This window comes from Filicampus tigris, chromosome 13, assembly GCF_054856515.1.
Source record: "Filicampus tigris isolate MCC_2025a chromosome 13, RoL_Ftig_1.0, whole genome shotgun sequence".
In the NCBI taxonomy this organism is placed as follows: Eukaryota; Metazoa; Chordata; class Actinopteri; order Syngnathiformes; family Syngnathidae; genus Filicampus; species Filicampus tigris.
Window position 1 is genome coordinate 8,146,456 of NC_141229.1, and position 25,650 is coordinate 8,172,105.

The 25,650-nt window shown below is 41.1% G+C and overlaps 3 protein-coding genes across 7 annotated transcripts in view; 1 reads left to right on the forward strand and 2 right to left on the reverse strand.

Moving 5' to 3' along the window:
• Positions 1-3,225, forward strand: part of nemf (nuclear export mediator factor) — an 18,768-nt gene extending 15,543 nt beyond the window's left edge. For both annotated transcript variants that reach the window (XM_086048665.1, XM_086048664.1), the window contains 7 exons: positions 670-747; positions 822-1,016; positions 1,212-1,247; positions 1,502-1,608; positions 1,709-1,752; positions 2,318-2,397; positions 2,478-3,225. In XM_086048665.1, the coding sequence (XP_085904791.1) occupies positions 670-747; positions 822-1,016; positions 1,212-1,247; positions 1,502-1,608; positions 1,709-1,752; positions 2,318-2,397; positions 2,478-2,555 (618 nt within the window). In that variant the 3' untranslated portion in view covers positions 2,556-3,225. The remainder of the gene's footprint in view (positions 1-669; positions 748-821; positions 1,017-1,211; positions 1,248-1,501; positions 1,609-1,708; positions 1,753-2,317; positions 2,398-2,477) is intronic.
• pole2 (polymerase (DNA directed), epsilon 2) lies at positions 2,817-9,446 on the reverse strand. Its single transcript, XM_086048667.1, has 19 exons — positions 9,191-9,446; positions 8,443-8,543; positions 8,052-8,127; positions 7,880-7,957; positions 7,071-7,164; positions 6,919-6,993; positions 6,516-6,599; positions 6,363-6,419; positions 6,234-6,282; positions 6,078-6,150; positions 5,508-5,680; positions 5,188-5,277; positions 5,059-5,113; positions 4,901-4,960; positions 4,652-4,729; positions 4,324-4,432; positions 4,074-4,250; positions 3,061-3,128; positions 2,817-2,972 (listed from the first exon to the last, which is right to left on the reverse strand). Exons 1-19 carry the CDS (start codon positions 9,259-9,261, stop codon positions 2,954-2,956), a joined length of 1,587 nt encoding a protein of 528 aa, XP_085904793.1. The 5' UTR covers positions 9,262-9,446; the 3' UTR covers positions 2,817-2,953.
• Positions 9,447-11,763: 2,317 nt separating this feature from the next.
• Positions 11,764-25,650, reverse strand: part of rps6ka1 (ribosomal protein S6 kinase a, polypeptide 1) — a 52,878-nt gene continuing 38,991 nt past the window's right edge. The window contains exons 1-21 of one of the 4 annotated variants that reach the window (XM_086048832.1): positions 24,591-24,614; positions 22,471-22,587; positions 22,297-22,378; positions 21,593-21,673; positions 20,837-20,916; positions 20,641-20,747; positions 19,436-19,473; positions 19,166-19,308; positions 18,374-18,444; positions 18,207-18,295; positions 17,792-17,856; positions 16,782-16,884; positions 16,545-16,675; positions 15,730-15,855; positions 15,555-15,644; positions 14,174-14,332; positions 13,678-13,839; positions 13,243-13,319; positions 13,043-13,160; positions 12,838-12,975; positions 11,764-12,376 (exon numbers count right to left, since the gene is read on the reverse strand). In XM_086048832.1, coding sequence (XP_085904958.1) covers positions 12,254-12,376; positions 12,838-12,975; positions 13,043-13,160; positions 13,243-13,319; positions 13,678-13,839; positions 14,174-14,332; positions 15,555-15,644; positions 15,730-15,855; positions 16,545-16,675; positions 16,782-16,884; positions 17,792-17,856; positions 18,207-18,295; positions 18,374-18,444; positions 19,166-19,308; positions 19,436-19,473; positions 20,641-20,747; positions 20,837-20,916; positions 21,593-21,673; positions 22,297-22,327 — 1,932 coding nt within the window. In that variant the 5' untranslated portion in view covers positions 22,328-22,378; positions 22,471-22,587; positions 24,591-24,614 and the 3' untranslated portion in view covers positions 11,764-12,253. Of the gene's footprint in view, positions 12,377-12,837; positions 12,976-13,042; positions 13,161-13,242; positions 13,320-13,677; positions 13,840-14,173; positions 14,333-15,554; positions 15,645-15,729; positions 15,856-16,544; positions 16,676-16,781; positions 16,885-17,791; positions 17,857-18,206; positions 18,296-18,373; positions 18,445-19,165; positions 19,309-19,435; positions 19,474-20,640; positions 20,748-20,836; positions 20,917-21,592; positions 21,674-22,296; positions 22,379-22,470; positions 22,588-23,877; positions 24,138-24,590; positions 24,615-25,650 lie in introns of those variants that run through there. The other 3 variants (XM_086048833.1, XM_086048835.1, XM_086048831.1) reach the window with 3 other exon arrangements.

Below are 25,650 nucleotides of genomic sequence, written 5' to 3' on the forward strand. Positions count from 1 at the left end.
GAAGTCGAGGTGCAGCCATACAACTAACCGATTGATCAAATTAATTGATGATCATTTTTGAGAACCGATTAATCATTTGGATACACTGTTTAATGTCAAATCGTCTTTTGAATTTCAGCCACTCACCAAGGTTATTACAGTTCACGCAAACTATTGAAGACATCAATTGAAAAAGCATTTTCGTTCATGAAATAAAAGGAAAAAACGAAAATGCTTTAAAAAAAAAATTTGGTGAAACTGCATGTTAAACGTGTAAAAACTAACTAAAAAAAACTATAATTGTAGTGAAAATTACCTTGGTTTTCATCTTTTGTCACTTACTATCATACATGAGTTCATTTTAGATGTATTGTCGAATCTCCGTAAAAAAGAAAGTCGTTTAACAATTGTAGTTTATTTTATTACGCAATATTTTGTGACTTTCCCCCCCCCACAATTTTACACTCAACAAATAGTCCATTTATCAAAAAAAATGTAATACTAAAACAAAGCATTTTAGAAGAAATAAAAACGAACAAACCTGCTCTAAGAACAAATTAAAAGTCACAGATTTAAAAAAAAAAAAAAGGCAAAACGAAATATAATGAAAAACAAAAACTATTCTAGCTCTGGGAATAAATAAATAAAAAAGTCATTCACCCGCTGTTTGCCCTGTTGTGTTGGCAACAGAACAAGCTGAAGAAGATCAAGGAGAAGTACAAGGACCAGGATGAAGAGGACCGCGAGCTCATGATGCAGCTGCTTGGGGTGCGCGCGCACACTCACGCTCACGCGCACGCGCCCGCCCAGCGCAGTCATCTAAGCTCTCCTGCTCTTCACAGTCGGCCGGTGCGAACAAGGAGGAGAAAGACAAGGCCAAGAAAGGCAAGAAGGGGAAGGGCAAAGAGGATCCGCCTAGGAAGCCCCCTCCTCACAAGCCCCCTCCCAAACCTCGTCAGGTGTTGACCTCCGCCAATAAACCGGAGCAGATGGCCGCTGAGGGCGAGGAGGCGGCTTCTGCGGAGCAAGACGACAAGGTACCAGCCAGCCCCCCCCCCCCCCCCCCCCCCCCCACGTTCACCATTTGCAAATTCACACGCTTTTTTTTTTTTTTTTTCGGAAACTATCCTCCGTTATTCACTGAAAAACCCTTTGCCGTGCTCGGTAATGCTTTTCTGCCATATTGTGACATTTCGCTCTTAACATTCCTGTGTTTTGTTTTCCTTTTTCAGGAGGATGACGCGGACCTAGACAACCCCGGCGCGGAGGTGACTACAAACCCCAACGTTTCAAACTCCTTACAGCGGCGCGTCTCAAAACCTTTCACACCAAGTACCAACAAAAGTGAAATACAACTGAACCTTTTCAGGGGATGGGAACGAATCTACTCTTTCCTGCCGCGTGATTGGTTGGAATATTTGCGATGTGATGCTTTCATTGCAAGACCACACTGAGCGCCACTAGAGGGCGCAATTCCCGTAGAGCATGTCCGATGTTCTTATTGTGTGTGTGTGTGTCGCAGGAAGCAGAGAACCTTCTCACCTCGCTGACGGGCCAACCTCACCCTGAGGACGTGCTGATGTTTGCAGTGCCCGTGTGCGCCCCCTACAGCGCACTCACCAACTGCAAGTGCGTACCGCCGTGATCCAGTTGACTCACTGTATTAAAGCAGTATGTAAGGGAAGGGGTCATGCTTTTTTATTCTTGTTTTTTTTTTTTTTTTTAACAGGCACAAAGTTAAACTGACACCAGGCTCTCAAAAGAAAGGCAAAGGTAACAAGTATTTTTTGGGACCACAGTTAAGTGTTGTTTGTCTGTGAGCGTGTGAATCACTACACTGCCTCTGTAAGGCAGAGTCCACACAGAGCCGGTCAGTCAATGAGTGGGAATGGATCTTACGTCAACGGCATGAATGTACAGTATGTGATGTGAAACACTATACTACGAAGGCAGACTGCATCTTCAGCTACGTGAACTACTGCATTGCCTCTTGGTTCAAAAGCAGACTGCATCCTGGACTGATGGATCAGTGGGTGTGAATAAGGCACGAAGTAGCACTGAGTAGGAGCTGATCCCGCATCAGCTGTGTAACTCACTATACTACAGGGGCAGATGATCAGTCAATCGACTGATGGTGATGGAATACTGAGTGGGTGGTGATCTCACGCTTGATGCATGAAAGTCAGCTATGGGAAGCACTACACTACAAATGGCCCACAGGCAGACTACTCTCTGGCTGACCAGTTTTTGGTCACAGTGTGGAAGTGAATGGGAGTGTATGAAAGGTCAGCCACGTGAACCACTACACTGCCATTACCCCTGTTTTTGTTCCGTGCAGCCGCCCGCACCGCACTTTTGAGCTTCATGAAAGCCAAGGAGGCTTCTGCCAGAGAAAAGGACTTGCTACGAAGCGTCAAGGTACCAAATTCAACTTTTCTCCCCAATCCACCAATGTAAGTCTTTTATTTCCAGAATTGACTGTTTTTTGTGTACTACAGGACGCCGACCTGTCCAGAAACATGCCTGGCAAAGTCAAAGTGTCGGCTCCTAACCTGCTGGCCGCCAAGAGGAAATAAGACACTGCGCTACACGGTGGAAACGCCACCTACTTTTAAATACAGTACTTTTACATATGAAGATGTACTTTATTTAAAATCATTCTTTCAACTGGGTAAACAAAACTTTTTGGGTTTTTTTGTTGGACCGCCTTTTATTATCCCTGGGCCCATTAGATATCATTAAATATAATGCTCAGTTTTGATTGGCACTGTGAAGAGGTATTTTATTGTACAGCTAATAAAGGTTTTATGATAGAACATGAATTGGACAGACTGCGGTTCGCTTTGGTGGTTCCACTGGAAGTGTAACCGCAACATGTTTTATTCATTACAGAGCACATTTTAAAACATTACACACAAAAATACAAAAAAATATTTGGTATGTTTATGTACAGTTAAAATAAAAATTCATCTCGTCAAAGTCCTTGAAGTTTGCTGTGGAGACAAGATAGCAGTAATGTTAGTAGCTTTGTGTTCCTTTATTTTTTTTTTTTTATAACGAAATGTACATAACAGTTCTTACCTGTCCTCAATGGTTCTGTTGGATGGATAGTACACCTTAAATGTAAAACCACTTCTTGGGAAAGAGCCCTGGTTATGTGATAAAAAAAAAAATTACAAATTTACAAAGTACAAACCCAAACCTATACGGTTACCGACAGCAAATTAAAATATTTATACATTTGTATTTCCATTTTTTTTGTGTGGAAAAGTCACCTTTTTTGTGCTCCCTGAATCACTCTAAGATGCCCCCCCCAAAAAAAAAACCATTTCTACTGTTTATGAATTTTCCTATGATTTTCGCAATGGATAATTTTGACAAATATATTATCAAACCTATGATCTTGAATTATCCACAAGAGAGCTTTATTTTGGACAACCTGAAGAAAATACAATACTGTACAATAATCCACCTTATAGCGTGCTACTTAACACCCATTATGGGCAAGCCAAGTGTGAAATTGAAAAGACGAATCGGTGCTGGCGACCCCACCTCGCTATCGGCGTTGCGAGCATGCGTGCGCAAGCACACTAAACATTGGTAGGACGTTTCAACGGGGAGTTGTTTGCTCCGCGCTGCGCGCACACTATTGGTACTCTGTTTTGTGCAGCTTCCTCCGAAAGACGAATAAGGAATCGAAATATGGCACCGACATTTTAAAACCTGAACGATTCCGGGAGAACCAAATTGCTAGTGTGAGTACAAAGAGTCTTTACATGTACCGCACATGCATAGTATCAGCACATTCTTTCAAAATCAAATCATCTTAAGTCCTTTTTAAGGGTAATGTAAGATGTGTTGAAATGACATTAGAATGTTTCAGCTCAGTTTGTGTTGTGGGGAATTACTGGACTGTAGAATGAAAACTATATCCTGAAACCGAAAAGTGCCAAATTATGTTGTCCTTTCAATCACTCAACGAAGTTGTATTCGCAGTTTTTCAAGAACTGCGTTACATACTTGATGTCACGAAAATGCATTGTGGAGTGCAGGCACCGCGGTGGTTTGGCGTCAAAGGGGAGGAGCTTACATACCGGGTTGACGCAAAGGCAGTTGGAGTGCGTGACGCTGAAGGGGTCGTACTTGTCGGCAAAGACCACCATGTCGGGGACGGGGTACACGCGCAGGGCGTAATCGTAGGCCCAAAACACGGGAGTGACGTAGAGAGGCAGCGGGACCAGGTGAGCCTGCGACAGGATGGTCCGGACAAACTGACAACAACAACAGCGTCAACAGTGACAACGTGGGACATCACTGTTTTTTGTTTTTTTGAAAGATGCTCACATGGTTGGGAATGTCCAGGTTGCTGTTAGGCAAGCTCACGCAGTTTCTGCACATTTTGTTGACCAGGTCTTCACGGATGATTATGATCTCCTGACTACAGAACTGGATCCTGAAAAGAGATCGTGTACAGTATTTACCCAACCAAAACCACGTTAATTCTAGCTTAAGAAAGTCTGATAGTTTAACGCACGACACAAAACACCCAAAATGCCTTTAAATGTTTTGTAACTGTGAAGCACATTTAGTTAGCTTGTGCATGAACTGCGCTATATAAATAAAGCGGCCTTGCCTTGTCGTGCCTTTTATGTCAACATTTGGCAACGTTTACCTGCACGGGTTGGTGGTGAACGCGGAGAAAGGAACCCTCTGTCTGAACTCCTCCGTGATGTGATCCGCCAGCGGAGGTCTGTGGGGGAGACATAAGTAGGCGCTTGTTGATTTCTTGGCTGCTGTGTTGTTTTTCAGATAAAAGCTGTGTGTGCCGTTTGTAATCCCAAAACAGCAACTCCACATGATATTTGAAAAACACAATCTTAACGATCGGAGATGTTTTATTATTCTCCAATGTGAATATTACCGTGGCAGGATGGTGCCTGGGCCCGGATCTTCGGGACCGGGAACGAACACAAAACGACTACTGCAGGTTCAAGATGAGGACAAAAGCCGCGAGACACTTGAGTTCAATGTTAACAACAAAAAAAAAAAAGCCTCGCCAACGTGTTGACACACTCTTACTTGTTGTGTATGTTAGGATGCGCACATATGCTGTCAGCCAACACCTTCAGTGACTCTAAAGAGAGAATAATAACAGCAATGTGAAATTCTGTCATTTCCCACTTGTAAGCGATGCTATAAAGAGCTTACCCTTGAGTGATTTGATGTGATTTTTCCCATACGGGACAGAAGAGAAGTTCCCACAAAAGACGAAACAGGTGGGAGGCATTGCGGCGTAGCCTGGTGACATGATGTTCAAATGCTCGATTTCCATGTTAAAATAGCTTGAGTAAAATAAATACTTCCTCAAATAGTAGCCGGTGGATTTCATTCGTAATAGAGGTGCAACGATTAATCGTCAACTAATCGAGGATCAGGTTGATTGAAATGCCAATATTGTTGCATGCACACGCTCCTGCACTAATTGAGACACTTAATTAATTGGAGTGGAGCGGCTGGTAGGAGCATACCTGAGAACATGAGGTTGAGCTTCTCCATCACTTCCACGCTGTCCAGCCACAAGTCGGACACCAGGACAAACATGGCGTCCTCGTTCTCCTCCTCCAGCTGCTTGAGCTTGGCCGACGCCTTCACCGACGTAGTGGACGGACCGCCGAAAAAGTTCACATCGCCGAAGTACGCTCTGGCGGCAGAAGCGGCACCGACTGCACTGTTAGGACACGTGGGGGGTGGGGGGGGGGGGCTCTCGACACAACATTGACGTTGACAGAATCGAAGTATTGAATATAAAGCAGACCCCCGCCAGTTTGCCAATCGCGAAAATGTACGTAGACCTGACGTCCATTGATATGCATTGGGGGGGAAAAAATAACAATTTGAAACCACAAAAATCTTCCAAAAAATGGAGGGAAATGTGGTGGAGGGTGGGCAAAAAACAATATGTTTAAAAAAAATGAAACAAACAAAAAACCTGCAAACATTCAATATTGAATATTACACAACCATTAGCTTAGTGACCCCAACGTTTTGAATGGGGAACGCACATTAAAATGTTTTTTTATTTATTTAATTAAATGTACCGTGTAGCTGATGAAGGTTCTGTGGGCGGAGTGCCAAAACCATTGACGTGGAACACAGAGTCCTCGTACCAGCCTGAAAAGACACAAGGAGTGTGACACAAGGAGTCATTAGATATGGACAACAGTTACTAAAACCAAAACACTCGTTCATCTTACCCTCAGCCAGTACGAAACTGTATTCCGTGTAAAGGCCGTTATGAAACTGGTGCATGCGGGATTAAGGCAAATATCGTCTGCGTTTTTGGATCAATTAAAAAAAAACGAGAAATAAAAGTGAAAGGATATTGCCTTGGACATATTGAGCTCTACTGTTCCAGTTGGATCCTCCAGGTAGAATTTCCCCTTTAAAAGCAAAAACAAAAAAATATATATTTTGGACAAGATCAACATAACTTGATCGTGATTCTGAACAGACTAAAATGCACGCGGCCGCCTCACCTCTTTTAGTTGTGTGATCATGCCAAGTACGATCACGCCGCCCAGTTTGGCCGTGCTGCCGAGCAAAGCTTCGATGGTCTTCAGCTGGACAACAGAAGAAAAAATTTAAATGCGTGTGATGGTCCCATATGGGGGGGGGGAATAAAATAAGATGTAGCTTGGTTAACTCATTCACTGCCAGACCCTCTTTTGCCCTAACGTTTGAAAATATTTTGAAAAAAATATATAATTCAATTCCTGGGATTGAATGGCCGGACCGTGAAAAGATTGTCAAAATAACAGAATACAAGGGAACTATCCGATTTGTGAAAAATAAAAAAATAAATAAAAAAATTTAAAAAAGATTAAATGAACCAAATTCGGACACACAAGAATTTTTGCCCGACAGCGATGATAAGGATACCTGAAATTTGTCTTGGTTGTGCACTACAGCAGCTCCTATGACGGGCGGGGTGAACAGCTCGTGTCGACGTATGCGCTGTCAACAAATGCAGAAAGTATGAGTGCCTCATGGAAAGAGTGACAAGCAAGATTGAAAAGGGTAGCAAAACACACCTGCATTAAGATTGTGTAGCGCTCCCGAAAAAGCTCCGCCTTGTCTCTGGCGACGCCGCACAGGCTCGCAGCTGGATGGTTGGTCATACTGATGCTGAGAAAAACACAGCCCGCATCCGTTAATGATAACATCGTGTAAAAATAAGACAAAATCCAAATCCAAAATTATCAATGGCATTTTTGTCTTATCGTCGCTGTCCTGTGTAAAACACGTATGTCCAATTTTGATGTGTTTTTTTTTTGTTTGTTTTAATTTTCACATTAATGCGATGTCTGTAACGCGGAAACACGATTCATGTAAAAATAAGAAAAATGACCAAAAAATGGACATAAGTGTTTTTCACAGGAGAGGGACGTTATGCTAGGTTCAGAGCAACACATCTCGCATGTGTTTGTTCACGGGAGGTGACTGCACCAGGGTTGCATCGAGTGGAGGAGACAAAACAACAACAAAAACAACCAAAAATAGTCATTTGAGTATCTCCAATCAATCTGGTGACCCGTTCAACAGCTGTAAACAATTCAGTCCACTCTCCAGATACTCCAACTTCCTTGCTCCCAATTCTCCGAAGCCTGTTTCGGTCCCACAGACCGCAATGATATTGTCCCACATTATTTTTATTTCTCCACGTCTGTCTGTCATTCCAGTTCTTTTTTTTTTTTTTATAAACTCTTCGGCTGTCGCGGCAGCGAGTCTCTTCACATAAAAGCTTATTACTTCAGTACAAATGTTATTTTCGTCCACTTAGTCATTGCATACTTTGTATTTTACCGTCAACGATAGAGAGAAAAAAATGGCATTTACTTACGGGACAAACTTTTTACGCTCCGCATTGTAAATGTATCTGGGCACGTCGAAGGCTCCGATTATGTTGAAAACGTTACTCCTGGAAATGAGTCAAAAAGTGAGAAATCTCTTGTTCATAATATCTAAAAAAAAAAATAAATGTCCTACAAGTCAATGGCCTCCAATCGTCTTACATGGCTTCATCGCAGGATTGAGAGCAGTCCTGGACGGCATTCATCACCACCGATAACTCGATCGTGCTAGAAGACACTGTTGGACGACCAGCATCACATAGGGGCAAAACAGCAATTAGGGCTAGGAAATATGGCCTTACATTAAAAAAAAAAAAAAAATCTCTCACAAAAATCCAATATCAGATTTCAAATGATTTTCATGCAAATGACAATGACATTATTCAAAACAAGTTTTGAGTATTTTTGTTCTCTTCTGGGATTCGATTTACTTTTCACGATATCGAACAAGTTGCTAATAATTGTTTTCAATCATCATGCCAAATACATTTGATAAAATCTACTAATCGCCCTGCACCATAGTGCACGCGATGCACGCACACACAAAACTCACATGGTTGCTTCTCCACAGCATCCAGCACTCTTTCGATTATATCATCCAGCTCAGTGGGACTCACAGACTCCAGAACCTCCACCAGGTACTTGGTGGCCTCTCTTGGACAACATATAAAACAAGCCAGGAAACATATCAATATTTATCTTGGACTAAATGTGCAGCAGAGTAAATACATGATGTATTTATGCTTTTGTTCACTATTATTAATGTTATTACTACCAAAATATTTACTCTCCCATTTTTCATTTTGAAGGCATGGTTCCTTTTATGTCCTTTAGGGTGACACACTTTTTATGCATTTAAAAAACAAAACAAAAAACTCGGTCTCGTCTATGCATCTTGCGTTGTTTTTATGTTCCACAATAAAAGCGAGGAAAGGCAAAAAATATTATCAACAGCCGCCAAACTTGAAACTGGCAGCACAACGGATAGTTCTTTACCAGTGTCAATTTAAAGTGAGCATTATTAGTTAGTGTAGTGAATCTGAAGATTCGATACGTCGGTTTTTGTAGTAACAGTGCAGCGAGCCTCGTAATAAAACAACAAAATAATGTAATTTTGAACAATTTATTTTCTGACACTTAGTTGAGGAAACTAACAACAAGCAAAATTAAGTTTGAGAGCTATACGAACGTGCCTCTCGATAGATGATTCGTTACGGAAATTCATAAAAGTCGCGAAGACAACAAAAACCGTAAAAAATAAATAAAACATTTCAAACTAGAAATGATTTCATGATACATACGGTCGGAGAATAAGTCCCCGCATTTTGAAGTCAGTACAAACTCTGGACTTGATTTTGCGGGTAGCATCCATCTTTGTTGACTTCGCACCGGTCAACCCACTCGTGCTTTGGCGCCAAATGTTTTACTTCCGCATATTGTTGTCGTCATTTCCGTGAAAGTCACGTTTACGGCAAAAAAAGCATACATTTATTTATTTGTATTTAAAGTGCTTTATAAATCCTCAAGTAGTTAATTTCTTGCCTGTGGGCTTATATTTTGTTACCCCGAACTGCTTGTGGACAATTTCCTGTCTTGAATTGTCCTACCTTTTTATGTTTTTAATTTATGTACATTTTTGTTATGAGAGGTGCGTCTCTTCACATAAAGACTAGTATTACAATTCTAATATTCTACTTTTCTAACTTATCTTTAAACATTTTAATATCTGCAGAGGGCTTACAAGACCCTGAGAGGCAAATCATCTCTTCACATAATATTCCTATTAAATTGTTTAAATTACAGTAATGCACGGGTTAACATATTTTCATACTGATCTGATACAGATAGTTATATATGATAATTATATTGCTATATAATTACTAATCATTTTAAAATATGTCATCGGTAAATGTCATTTTCTTCTGCTCAACCAGGTTGGGTCATGGGAGCAGCAGATTTCCCTTCCCCAGCCACTTTGTCAAGCTCTTCCAGGGTAGCTTGAGATGTTGCCAAGCCAACCGGTGGACTCGCCAGGGTGTCCTGGGTCTCCCTCCCAGTGGGTCGTACCCGGTAGGCATTCAGGAGGAATGTCATAAAAAGAAAGAAAATCATGTCCCAGCAGAGGTTTTCTCCATTTTTGTCTCCTAAGTTTAAACAGCAACATACTATAACAGCCAGTAACAATAACAACAATTATACTTAATTCATAAAGTTCCCTGGGTTAAGCTGAACTTATATTTCGTTAGTGCCCACTCAAGTTATGAAATACATAAACCCACAAAAATGTCTGGCATGAGCATGAATACAAGAGACAGTTTACTGTAGCAACTGAATCTTTAATATTTTGTAAGATATAAAAATCTTCATCTTTATCATACAATAAGACGCACCACATTTAGTCAAAGGAACAATTCTTTTTTTTTTTTTTTTTGCCACCACACAAGAACGAAAAGAATGGTAGAACTTTATGATCCCTTTTTGAGGTAAGACAGCTGGTTGGACGATTACGCAGCCACACAGCTCTTCCCTTCTTTTACGCAAGACATTCGACACGTTCCTCACCAAGTAGGCCTTTAGGCACCGAGCTGAAAGCAGGACCTACCCTGGGAAGCTGACACTTGGATGTCATTGGGAAATCATAAAAAAAAATTAAAAAAAATGCTAAGAGGAAACAGCGCAGTGATTCAAGGGAAAGTTTGTGTGTGATCTCACAGGCAGCAACTTGACAGATACACTAACTCCAAAAAGTTCAGGATGTTGGGCTTGAGAGTGAAATTTCAAAATGCACTATAACTTTTACATGTGAACATAATTTGACCTATATGGTGTTCTTCCAAAGGAGGTCCACATATATGCTTTGCCGTCACTCTTCCAGTCTATGTTGCAAGCTGCTGATGACACTCCAAACTCAGTGGCCACTCCCCTCTGGGAAGACATTGTGTACTGTTGCTCAATTGTTGATGTATGGGTCTCCTAGTGTCAAAATGTGAATAGCATGAAGAAGAGGGACGTTAAAACACCAATTCAAATTTAACCCGGAAATAAACCGGTCAATTCATAAATCAAACACCTGTTGTGAATTTTGCCAAAGAGAGAGACTGGAAGAGTCACAGAAAGTTCTAGAAGGGGACATCCTTGGGAATTTTCATGGATCTGTTGTGAATTTCCTGTTCAGCTCCTTGCTAGAAAACAGCAAGTCAAAGATTGAAAAGCTGTTCATGTGCATTCATGAGCTCAGAGACGGTCAAATGAAGTTCCTCTGTTAATGTTATAACGCATTTTAAGTCCATCTCGAAATTTCACCGGAAAGCCCAATACCCCTAACCTTTTGTGACGAGTGTAAAACGTGAAGGGTGAAAAAAAAAAAAAAAACTGGCTTGATTCAATGGAGAGAACAGTCTGCTCAGCCTCCTTGTCAAAACACTATGAGACCTTTTAACTTTTAATTATTATTTTTTTTAAACACTTACTCATCTTGCACTATTTTCAAGCGACGCTTTCCTCGGACAAAAATCAACACCAAAAGCAGCCAAGCACAGGAAACAGCATTCAAAATGTAATTGGGGGCGGGGTGGGGAAATAAACACAAAGCCAATACAAAGTTTTGAACATGCCGAGTCTCTTTCACAGAAAGCCACCAGTGTACGAGATGTGTCGTCAAATAAAACACAAAAAGAAACGGCAAACACTGCAAGTCATGCAACTGACACTGTAAAAGAAACATTGACATGAACAAAGATGGGACATTTCCCAGAATCCCCATGTACTGGCTGTACCAAAGCCAAAAGAGGCATTTATGGCAGAAATATATATTTTTATATATCTATTCTTTTATTCACATTACTAAACCCCCACTCCCCCTCCCCCCCCCACCCGACAAAAACTGTTGAACAGCATTTTGGACAGTACTGCGGCCGCCGTGCTGCCGGCACAAACGGATTTAGCAGCACAAAGCCGCTAATGTAAAGCTCATCTTCACGCGCACGCGCACACACACACACACGCACACACACACACACATGCATACGCTTACAGACAGACAAACAAAAACGGGCAGACAAATAAACGTGCAGCAAACTGAACGACGTCCAGTGATAGCTGAGCGGGCTTGTGTGGCATGGTGGTCATGCAGGAACACAAGCGTGCGCGCGCACACACACACACACACACACACACACACAGAAACAAACAATCCCCCATCCACCTTTGGCTGGTCCACGACAAGTGAACACGGCGTCACAAGGTGGGTTCTTTCAGGGGGTTTTCAGGGTCACAGTCAGTGTTCCTTGGCTGGTAGTGCCCTCCCGAGTGAGCTGGTTGGCTGGGTGGCTTTTCTTTCTCCCAAGACGGGGGCGCGCGGAGTTCTACAGGGAGGTGGACGGAAGCTTCTTGACGCGCCGCTGGGCCAGGAAGGAGCTCTCGATGGGTTTGAGCTCGGGAGTGGGCTGCGAGTTCTTCAGCGCCGAATATGTGGCCGCCATGGCGCCCTGGGAAACAAATGACAACGCTGCGATAAGCAGGACCCTCAGCGGTCGACATCCTAGCTTGTCATTTTTATTGTTAATACAGCGCAACGCTGTTTTGGTAGATCATATCGTCGCTGTTTGGCGGAAACTCCCTATGGCCAAATAAGGTCAAATTCATATTTTTTCACAAATCGATACTAACGGTCCGCCTCCACTTGGTCTGTTATTCTTACGCAATATTAACCAATTTAAAGCGTTGAAAATAGCTTGAAAACAAATACATTGTTGTGTGTGTGTTTTTTTTTTTTTTTTTAATTATTTCCTGAAAAGTTGTCATCTGACAGTACAAGGATTTTCCCCAACAGCAACGATATGCTCCTTAAATCAATGGAACCCAACCACCAGTCGACGGACTGGTACCATTTGGTACCGGGCCGTTAGTTTTGCTAGCGACTTGGACGTTATCGTGCGAGACTGGTCACCTTGACCAGCTTGGGGTCCTGGTGCGGGAGCTGGCTGTTGGGGAGTTTGTCTCTCTGGACGATCCACGGGTGCTTGAGGACCTGCTTGGCGATCAGTCGCTGATGTGGGTCCACGTGGAGCATCTTGGACACCAGGTCCTGTAGCAAGGATCGCACTTTAAATAAGAGTCAAGCTCTCTGGAGCAAATAATATGTTAGGTCACACCTTAGCAGCGTCTGAAACTGTGTCCCAGTTGCCTCCCGACAAACTAAAGTGACCGTTGCCTATCCTGTTCAGGATCTCGTTGGGAGTGTCCTCAGGTCCGTTGGCGAATGGAGTAAAACTAGAAGAAGGAAGCAAGACCACAAGACTGTGTGAGTATGGAAATGACATGTTACAGTACCGTCTTGCGTGGGATTATTTACCCCGCCAGCATGGTGTACAGCAAGACTCCCAAACTCCAGATATCACAGCCCTCATCATAGCCTTGACGCTTCAACACCTACCAAACAACACATTATTTTAGGATTTTAAAAAAACAATAAAAATGTTGACGGGTGCACTTCACTCACTTCATAATAATCAGCAGTTTGGCAAATGCCCACTGAAGCAAAAGCCAGCTAAGCTCAATGCTAACAAATGATACAAAACGCCATTGACATGCTAAAGGTTAGCATTGATAGTTGCAGTTTTATAAGAAACAGATATTTGAACACAAATGGTGGTGCAACACATGTAGACAGATACTAAACAATACAGATAATACTCACAGGCATATATTCTTCACCCTCTAGAAAAAAAACGACTAATATTTCAGCAATTTCAAACAATAAATGTTAAACAAGATGTGGCGAGCTCACCTCGGGAGCTACAAAGTTGGCCGTGTAGCACGGGGTCATTAGTAAGCCATTGTTGGCGCGCAGCTGCTTGGCGAAGCCAAAGTCGCAGATCCGAATGGACTCCGGGTTCCCCGACTCATCTACGTAGAGGATGTTGCTGGGCTTCAGGTCTCTGTGCACCACCTAAGCAAAAGAGAGGAGAGGCAAACAAAGAGCATCAGTTAGCAGTGGCGCCTTGTAATACAAGTTTAATTTGTCACTTGCATCTCAAAACACTCAAATCATCTTTCTCCAATGAAGCAAATATGAATGCAATTAGTCTGTTCCTGCCCCACCAAAAACACCTTATTTTTTTTTATTTTTATTTTTTTTTAACGTGAACTCCAAACAGAAAAGCCTGAGCGAAAATTCAAATTCATGACCTCTCAACTGCGGGGCAGACGTGCGAACCAGTCGTCTCCCGTGCACACCCAAATGAAGTTAGTATTCCGGGCTGCTAAATGTGCTGCATCCTCACCCCCTGCGAGTGCAGGTATTCCACAGTCTTGGCGATGGTGTGCAACACAGCGCTGGCCTCCCTCTCCGAGAAGGACTTCTGCTTGAGGATCCGATCCAGCAGCTCTCCCCCGCGCATCAGCTCCGTCACCAAGAATACCTGCTTGCCGGTGTCGTACACCTGGGAACGGACATGGAAAAAGTCATGTGAGTACTTTGACTGCGTTTACGGGCGCTGTGGCAAATTGCGACCTATTCCGGAACTAACAGAGTTAAAACAGTTACTCGAAAACGGTCGTTTTAAATAGACTGGACACTATTTTCTGTTGAATCCGGGGTCGGTTTGCTGCAAGTTCGTTAAATCGAGGTTCCACTTTACAGGTAAGTTGATCCTAACTAAGGATCGTTTGTTACTCATTTCACAACTTTAGCAAAGCTATCGGAATATGTTTTGATAGCTTAAGTCAAGCAAGATTTGATGTACTGACTCATATATGTACTTTAACTATTTTGTGTGCAGTTTTTAAAAAAAAAAGTTTTTAAAATGAGTATTGTATGTAATTCACAATAGAAAATAATTTTTATGTTGTACAGTACTTTGTACTTAAACCGGAAGTCAATCCAAAGATATATTTTTCAAGAATAAGTTCTATGCAGGCCCACTAGTTGAAACACAGCATTCCGATGAATATTGCGTTTGTGGAATGTGAGTTAAGCAACAAGATTCACCCGTTTTCAGCCACCTCTAGGGGCGGCCATTTTGTCACTTCTGTCGACTGAAAATGACATCACACACCCTCAGGGCTCAGATAACAGCCAATCATAGCTCAGCTTCAGCAAACAGGTGAGCCATAATTGCTCGTTATTTTAGCCCTGAGCAGTTGTGATGTCATTTTCAGTCGACAGAAGTGACAAAACGGCCGCCCCCTGATATGGCTAAAAACAGTGGATTATTTCTGTTTAAACTCATATTTTATATTAACCCTTTCATGCACAGTGGTCACTACAGTGGACAGCTTTTCAAAAGTTGCCTTCGCCTATAGTCATAAAAAAATATATATATTTATATTTTAAATAATTACATCAGATCATAATTAATGCATGAAAGGGTTAAAATATTTTTAAAATTTTTGATTAATTAATATAGGCGAAAGCAACTTTGAAATAGCTGTCCACTGTGGTGACCACTGTGCATGAAAGGGTTAATCATATTGCCTTGTTTCAACTAGTGGGCCTGCATAGAACATATTATTGAAAAAAAAAAAAATACAGTATGTTTGGGTTGACTTCCCCTTTAAGTACATTTGTGAGTCTGCACCTGCGCGCACAAAAGCTGAATCAATCTTTGAGCACTTCTGCCACCTCCGGATAAATGTGACGATTGCACGTGTGATTGTCCTCACATCCTTCAGCGTTATGATATTGGGATGCTGTCCGTATCGAAGCAGGATCTCGATCTCCTCAGAGGGGTCTGTGCTGGTTTTGTCAATCATCTGTCAATAAGAAAAACAAGCTCCGAATTTGGATTGCACAAGCCTTGGCGGAGGTCAAGTGAGTCATTCGGTGCGCCGCTTGTACCTTGACGGCGTATTCCGTGTTGGTGGCCTTGTGGATACATCGCTTACACACAGAGAAGGAGCCCATGCCGATGTCCTCTTTCAGTACGTAGCCATCGCTGAACAACAAGTTCTTCCCATGTAGTTGCTGCAAGGGGACAGGAAGTGATTATTTTTAAGATGATAACCACCACGTTCTTTCGAAACCGAGTATAAGTACTTGCATTTCAGTACCGATGTGAAATAATGTTTCATTTTAACAAAGCGTCGCTCAATAACACTTTTATTGAAAATGACACGAGCACTCATTCTACATGAATGAAACATTATTCAAAAGCCCAAAACATAAGTGAACCATGGAATACATTTCACTCGGTTATAATAACTTATGCATTTAACTTGACATTTTCAGACCCTCTTTTCCCCTCACCTTGGAAATAATTTGAAAAAAAATAAAGTTCCTGGGATTGAATGGCTGGACTGTGAAAAGACAAAATAATTTGTCAATGGCAGTGAATGAGTTAATATTGTTTTGTAATTATTATTTCTACTTTTATTGCTATCACTAGTATTGTTATTATTTATTGTGTTTAATGTGTAATCCTTATTATGTACAGCAATTTGTTACAGGTTTTTATCAACTCATCTATGCCGTTTGGGATTATGCGTTCGCATTGAGTCAGCGCAACACTTTTGTAATATGCTCAAACTGCAGCAGATTGTCGCACAACATTCGTAACCTCGACAGGCTGCTTGTCAGGGCTGCTATTAACCCCCTGCGTATGTCCGTGTAACTTAAGTCCCGTTTCCTTCTCTCACTCTCAAGTGCTTGCGTACCTGGACCACCGGGTGCGGCGGGGGCTGCACAGGCTCCGCTAAACCTTCCTCCTCCAACAGACTCGAGGCGATAAAGCTGAAGCCTCGGAACAGCTGGTGAGCTCCGGCGCTCGGTGGCACGCCGGGAGAGTCTGCAGAAAAGATGATGGTGAAAAATTGAATGGTGTGTGTTTTTAAAAAAAAAAAAAAAAAAAAAAAAAAAGGCTAAACTCCCAAAGTGTTCTCTATTCGTTTTACCTTTAGGGGTGCGGGAGGTGAACTCCGAGTCAAAGTAGAACGTGTCATCGGGACGCGCCACCGCCGGTTTGAAAGGGGGTTTTACTTCTCTGCGGAACAGTTTCTGGTAGACGTAAAAGCATATTTGGTGTGAAGAAAACAACCACTAGCCACAGTACTACAGTATTCCATATCATTGGGACTAAACAACAACGGCAAAAACTGGTACCTAATAATCATAAAACTATAACGCTATCTAAAAAGGTGACGCGGAATGACTCGGGTTCTTTTGCTGTGCATGGCTACTTGTTGCTCGCTCTCCACTGCCCCATAAAAGAGAAGAAAGGACAAGGAGACACACTAAAAACAATTATGACAGTAAACAGTAAACCCTCGCATAGTAGTGGTTCAGCATTGGCAATTTCCATATTCACTGACTTCCAACAACTTTGTGCTTAGGAACTAGAGAGTTGAGGGGCTTTATATACAGCTTCTTTATGGCAGCGAAGCACTACTTTTGTCTCGAATAAAACTCAACTCACTTAAAAATAGTTTCTTGGCACTAAGATGCTAAAAGATGCCACCAAAATAATAATCAACTCAATTACCACTATATTTATTTTGCACTGTAAGAACAACCGCAGCTCAAAAAAAGTGATGTACACAAATTCAACATTCATATTGCTTTGGCCAGAGAACAAATACAGAGAGAATGTCTCCCACAAATTAAAAAAAAAAAAAAAAACGCAAATATTTGAGTTAAAGAATGTCAGATCGCGAATAAGCAGGGGTTCACTCTACTGAGATAAATATAAAGATTATTTAGTTCAGTTCAATATTGATAGCTACTACTCCACGCAGTTACCTAGTTGAAAAAAAAAAAAAAATGCTAAAAAAAAACAAATTACAAACAAAGAAATTAATATATAAATACACACTATAACTATCAGAAATAAAATATTTGAAGTAATAAACACAATATGTATGATGGCTTGAAAAAAAAAAAAAAAACTAAAACATAACACACTCACATTCCAGTCAATGTTGGAAAACCATCCGTGACGTTTTATCTCCTCTGCTCCATCTGGACCCGATCCTACGTAGAAACATTGAGGTGTAACAATGTTAATACTTACATTTGAGATCCTTAATACTAATACTGTCTGTCTTAGAAGTACACTACTGTAATACTATTTAGGTTCCATTGTATGTCAGTGAAGAAACGATTATGTAATTCACCACTGAGGTGTTGGTATTGGTTAGCACTTCTGCCTCACACTCGACAGGCAGAAGAAAATGCAAGCTTCTGTAATTCATTTCATTTATTTATGCTGCCTTCGTTTTTCGCTAATGTAAATAACTCCCTCAGCATTATATTTAACTTAATCTTAAGCCAATTTAATCACTTGACTGGGTCAACTGAGTGCCGTGAGGTGGATAACCGACCCAGTCTGTTGGCGGGGTTCCTCTTGAACAGAGCTCTGAGCAAAGACTGGGCCTCTGCGCTGAGGAACTGAGGCATTCCCAGACGTGCCCTGTAAGAGATAAGTCAAACTTCATCATCATCATCATCATCATCATTAATACAAGTGAGGGTAAGCAGCTGCACTCACTTGAGAATCATGTTCATTGTTTCTTTGCGGTCTTTCCCATGAAAGGGCAGCGACCCAGTCAACATTTCAAACTGGAGGAGAGAACATTTGGCTTTCAGATAACACTCATATCTATCACATGTGTATTGCATTATTGTACAATAGAATATATAAGTCACAGGTTAGGTTCATTCTCAAATATTACCAGAAAGCTGAATATCCTTAACTTTTGGGAAGTAGTGTGTTATACAGAATTGACTTTTTAATGTTTACACACCAATCGTTTGGTCTGTGGAGTGCCTGGCCAACTACCACATAGGAAATGAATCCACCATGTAAATATTTTGGTTTTATGCCTGTTTTTGTTCTTTTTTTAGTATAGCCCACAACACAAATGCTCCCCTCCTCCGCATAAACAATGTCTCCAAACACTATCATAACATTGTTAAGAAAATGTAATGCTGGTAACAACTCTGTTAACAATGCAGCTCTGCTTACCATTTGACTTTCACATTATAGGGCTTGGAGTCAAAGTGGTTCTTTGGTCAGCTCTCAAAACTCGGGTGGGGGGGCGTGTCCCGTTCGTTATGGTAATTAGCTTGACTGTTAGGTAACAGAGGAGGGAGAAAATGGTATGCTCGCCCATTTTCAGAACTAACAAAAGATATACTGTGTTGTTCCATTTCCAATTTGATGGGTGGGCAGGCACTCAGGAATACACACGCATAGAAACATCAAAAAGTCAATTTCCCATAACATGCCCCGTTTAAAGGTTCAACTGTATGAATGACTACAGCGCTTTCCCTTCCTTACCATCAGTACTCCAAATGACCACCAGTCGGCGCTGTGGGTGTGTCCTACCCTGTTGACCACCTCAGGTGCCATGTACTCCACTGTGCCACAGAAGGAGTAGGCCTTCTCATGGTGGTCAATGCCCTCTTTGCACAGACCAAAATCTGGAAAACACCAAGGAGGGGTTTGTTCTTCATTTGTTAGATTAAGTCAGACTTAGTATGGAAAAATAACCATATTAAGCATTTGAGGCTTCAGGAGTCATTTGGGCACTTCTCACTATTTTCTTACCTGTGAGTTTGATGTGACCTTCCTCATCCAAGAGAATGCTGGAAAACAACAGCAGGAAATCTTAGCAACGTGAGAAATAATAACCGTGAAAACACTTCAAAATGGCTCTAATGTAAATTGCAAGTGGACTTTGAGTACAAATGAGCAAAATCTGTTTGTGGAAATGATCAAAAAAATAACTTCTCAACAAGCCAAGGGAAGATGGATGATCATGGAGGGATTGCTTGATTACCCTTTACTGCACAAATCTAGCCTTTCTCGGATTTCAATCAGTCCAAGCCCAAGAAGAAAATATGGGTAAAAAAAGAAGTGCAAAATGACTACACCGGTCAACAGCAAAATGTAATCAGAGATGGCTTTATGCGTCCCTCAATTGATTTTTGATGCTTGATTCAAAAGTGTCTTTACTTTTCTAGCACATCAGGTTTTTGAGATATTTTCATTTTTTGTTTTTAAACTTGAGTTGAAAAAAAAATATATAATAATAATACGGATTTTACCATACATTATAATTTACAGCTAAGACGTTTCAGGGAAAAAAATCCACCTGTTGCTGAACCTAACCCTTAACTCACAATTACTAACAATTCCTATACAGTATTACATATTATACCATTGTTACTGTATTACTATCACTATTATTATGAAAACTTTATGTGCTACAAAAAAAAACAAGCGCAAATTCGGAATCAGTGCAATAAAATCATCTACAAAAACGTACTTGCATCTCTATTAAAAAAAAAAAAAAAAAAAAAATGTTGACCAGTGCTATGAAAGCCACAGTGACTCTTCACATATTCATGGTCCGGGATTCATAAATTCATCCATTTGCAGATTTGAATTGCTATTGGGAACTCATCCTACCTTTTTCACTGAAAAACTCACATAGTCACTGTTTTGCTCCAGCCATTTCTAATATAGAATTATTGGTGCCAAGGACCTGTGATGAAGTCAGGGTAGGTTTAGTCTTTAGATTTAGTCTTAGAAACCTATTAGAAAAATATTCAATTTGCTACAGCCCTAGTATAGACACCTTGTATTCCAGTACTGTTGTAAACAGAGGAGCCGTTTGGGATTGTTGAAATTCAGGTACGAGCATCATGTACTGGGTTATTTAAATGTGCACGGATGTCAGAGTCATCCAGGAACTCCAGGAAAGGAATCAAAATATGCCCTTGGGTTACTCAAAAGTCAACATATTTTACTTTTCAGGCTTCAGATCTCTGTACATGATGCCCAAGCTGTGGAGGTGGTCGAGGCCCAGCGCCAGCTCTGCAAGGTAAAACTTGACATCCTCCTCTGTGAACATCACCTGAGAGACACAAACGGGAAATAAGCCTTCAAGAAGTGTGATGCATGAAAGCGCAACATGCAGCATCAACACACTGAAGGAATTCCCACCTCTTTAGACAGTCGGGTGAAGAGATCGCCTCCTCGGAGGAAGTCCAGAATCAAGTAGAGTTTCCCTTCAGTCTGGAAAGCTGTAAATTGGATAGACAGTGAACCTTGTTCATCATGGGGGATACATTACACACCAACCCGCCATAGGTGAAAATGCGAACATAAAATTCATAGAAAATACTATACATAGTTGTAGTGTACTGTGGCTCCCCTTTCCTACATGGGAGGGCATCACTGTAAGTACAGTGGGACCTTGTCGTACAAATTTAATTCGATACGTGACTAAGATCGCTGCTAAATTTATTTCTATATGAAATCAATTTTCTCCCTTTGAAATGAATTGAAATGGCATTAATCCATCCCAGCCCCCCAAAAGCCGTAGAGATATATAGTGGACTTTCACACCACACTCTCTACAGGTTTATCACAGAAACATAGCACTGAAATGTGTGAAAACATATCAAACATGATGTAGTAGTGTACAAAAATAAATTATAAAGTGTAATTTACGCACATGCTGTCGTATTCGTATGTTGGATGTGTGCCATCTAGCACTTCAATTCGCTCAAGCGGCGGCGGATCTTAATCTCTTACCGTGTAACGTGAAAAAAGAGCTACCACTGTATACTGTAAAACCTTATGAAATGATCGCTGATCTTAAATGCACATTTGCGCGATATAGCAGGGGAACACTAATGTGGAGTGGGTGTTTAAATGAGGCGGCGGGAGCGATTGCAGGTGCTGAGGCTGACTGACCGTAGTGCAGCTTGACAATGAACGGGTGGTTGACATCAGCCAGGATGTTTCTCTCCATCTTGGTCCTCACACGATCTCTCACTGGCGACGGAAAAAAAAAACCAAACCCGCACAATTGACATTTCAATCACCTAAATTATTATTATTGTTTTTTTTTTTTTATGAAGTCGGTTGCACTAGTTGCCGCACACCTGATTAATGGTGGCACAAGAGCTGTGTAGTGCAGAAACTTTCATTCCAACTTGCCCAGTAATTGCAAGGTTATTGGTGAGATATGACAGAGAATCACAAATAACTAAAACGAAACGAGCCTCTGAGTATTTAGGGTTGTGTTTACTGTAGCCTGCACATCCCCAATGTGAGAATAACAATGCAAAGTGGTTTCTAATTGAATGAGGAAGCGGTTTCTGCTCTCGCTGAAATACTGTTTTAAATGGGCCATGACCATAGTGAGTAGTCAAAAAAAAATAAGTTGTAAACATCATGTTTCCACATTAAACAAACAAATATAGATGGTGGTACTGGTAGTTGATCATTTATTTATTTTTTCTGGATATAAACGGAACGGTGCAAAGCCATCTGTGGCATGGTGGTCATTTTTGCTGGAGGAGATTGTTTACATGGTTAATGATTGGGGTCATTTGAGCTTTTATGCTAGCCCCACTCTTGATTTCACCATTCAATCGCAAGACGCTTTCTCGTACCTTTGAGCGTGGCCTTCTTGAGGACTTTCATTGCATAGAGCTGGTTGTCGTCAGGAGGGGTCACCTTGCGCACCAGGAACACCTCAAGTATGTGAAACACAAGCAGTGTCAGGAGTGAGCAGCAAAGACCTCATAGGATGAAAAGACAAGCGGCTTTGAACTTGGGTGCCTCACCTTCCCAAAGGAGCCTTGACCCAACACTTTGAGCAATTCAAAGTGAGATGCGTCCGCTTTTTCCGAACCCTCTTTGACCACATGGGTGATGTTGATTTCCTTGATTTCGCCATCGTCCTAGAAATGGCAAAAGAGAAGAACTTAATAAATAAAGTCCAGTGGGTGAGACTAGTGGTTGTAAACGGGCTCTCGCTAGTGGACACGAAAGATTCTTCGTTTTTAAAGGTCAAAAGTCAACCCAAACATAGAATATGTTCTATGCAAGCCCGCTGTCGACTGAAAATGACATCACAACTGCTCGGGGCTCAGGTAACGACCAATCACGGCTCAACGGTTTTCTTAAGCTGAGCCATGATAGGTTGTAAACAACTTATTCTGCTTCAGGATTCATTTGAACTATAAAAAAAAGAGAAAAATAAAACTGAAGACTCCCCGACTTTTAGTCTTCGAAGTGCTAAATAATACGGGTTCAACCGTTAACCAGGACACTATGAAGCTGGAAAATAGGGCTGGGTGATACACCTGGGAAAAAATGATCACCATATAAGTACCTTATATCAGCTGATATTGAAAAATATTGTTTTTCTAAACACTTCAAAATAAGAGAAAATATGAAATGAATTAAAGATAAAATAAAATAAAATCCAACCACACAGTGAAAAAATACCATTCATTTTACAAAATATACAGTAGGTGCACAGAAGCACACAAAAGGAGGCAAAAGGCGAACGTAGCACTTTGGATGATAAACACGAGTAAGCAAAAGTGCTTAGTTGCCTGCACTGCGTTCAATCAACAGGAAAAATAAATCTTGCTAATGAACTGAATAATAACACCATTCTATTCTTCTCAGTTGGTGAAAGCAGGTGAATGTGTAAAGCAAGTATATAATGAAATGCCATAATGGAGAAAGTCATCAGACCACCTAAAGTGCATTAGCAAATAAATGAAGTTCACAGTACATGCAGTTAGTAGGAAGCAACACACTAATTCTTGGCACTCTAAACATTAATATAAACCTTATAAACATACGTATACTTACAGAAATGGCATCTTAATGGGCACAAACGGGCTACTATCCTTGTAGCTTTTATCATTTCGCATTTTGTTTATTTTCAATGAATCATGAATAATTGCCAAGTAGTCGGATAAGCGGTTCAGATAACGGATGGATGGATGTTTTATTTACAAACGCAAAATGCAGACGACCTTGGGTGAATCACTATAACTTCTACGTATCCAAACAGACTAAAATCGGAAGACTAAAAGGATTTACCGGCCGACCATCGTATTAAATTGTCACAGATTAAAGAGCTTCCTCATGACAAACAACAGCAACAGGAAGCAGCTCTGACTTAACAGCGCTATGACAAAAACAACAACATATTTAACTGAACTTTAAATTACTTGTTGCCATGGTTACCAGTGTCCAGCGTTTCAGTGCAGGCAAAGTATCTGCCGCCGCCGCCAAGCCATTGTTTTTTTTGAACAGGTAGAAGGGGAGAAAGCGACTTAGTTTAAATCTCGCCCTGGGGCCCATGTCCCAAGTCGTGACGCTCGAAGCGCCTTTCTGACTCTCGCGCTGTGCTCCTCTGACTGACTGAGCGAGGTGCAACACGAATCAGAAGTAGGCAAACAGGAAGGAAGAGATTGCCTTCATTCTCGCACTCCTGCGCCCGACCGAAACGCGATTGCATGAGCGATAAGAACATATCTGAAGAATCGACATCGGTTATATCCAAGGCGTAGCCATCAAGTCAAAACGCGTTAAAAGTTCAAACGCAGGAAGAGGAGACAAATCATGGCCGCTCATCCTGTCTCCTAAAAGCCGACCTCAAGTGACCCAAATATTCGATAGGATCATCGATTCAACAAAAGATACAATCGAATGGAAAATCCCACATTATTTGACTAAATATTGTAGCTTTAATGGTGAACCGGCGACAAGCTTTCATTTAAAACCTGAATAGCCGCAATGAAACAATTTTATTGTCAAGTGGCATCCTAAAATGGCGAAGAACAGGTGTAAATGACAAACACTGCAAGGGCAGATATGAATATTATACATCAAGAGTGTGGTGTCATTCTGGGAGGAGCAACACGGGTACAAAGTGACTTACCTGGGCACTAATATGGGCAAAGTCCTTCTCTATCCATGTGATATGAGACTCGTTCTAAGTGGTGTTGGAATGGAGAGTTGACAGTATTATTATTATTGTTATGACTGTTTGGCTTTTCTTTTCTTAATCATTGAGCAAACACACACATGGGATGACAGACAGAGGCAGGGGGGTAGTAAGTCAGGACAGGACAAGACAGAACAGGAAGTCGCTTTCTCTCTTTCTCTTTCTCCCTCCATCTCATTTCCTCTCTCTCACTTCTTAAGCTGACTTCACTTCCTTCCGGCTACACGAGCTCAACCTGCAAAGCAGAAGCCGCTATTCAAAGATCAGCCTCTCATCAATGCCAAACACACAATGGTAATGGCGCATGGCACACCTTACAGCGCAGTAGGAGTTGCATAATCTACATTCTTGTTAAGCATAGGTCTAATTACTGGATTTTGGTAGTTTTTCTAACACGTATATACCACGCTTAGGTCTATACATTTTTATTCTTGTATGATTACAGCTATCACTTGATGATGGCTTTGGTCTTCGTGTACACCTTTATTCTCCGAAAAGGTCAACTTTTTGTCCTGATTCTGCCAAAATGACAACTTTTTCCCCGCATAATGGAGACTTTACGGTCATAGCATTACGACTTATTGAGCGATAGTTTTCTTCTTGTAAAATGACAGATTTTTCTCGTGACTATTCTAATATTGCAACTTTATTGTCATAAGAATACATTTTGATTGTAAAATAACTTTTTTCTTTTAATGTGACAATTTATCTGTCACCCAATTGATTGATGAATTGACAAAACAATCAACGGATTAATCGATTATTAAAGTAGTCACTAGTTGCAGGCCTATATTTCACTATAATTGTGGCTTAATATTTTAAAAATGCATTCTTTTCAATTTTGAATAATGATAATTTTAAGTATCAATTTAATTGCCTTCTAATTTATTGATTTTTTTTTTTCTTCTGATTTTTATCCTCACTTTTTTACCATTTTCATCACTGAGACGGGAACGGAACAGCAACCTCAAAATCAAAAATGGTTCCCCCAGCA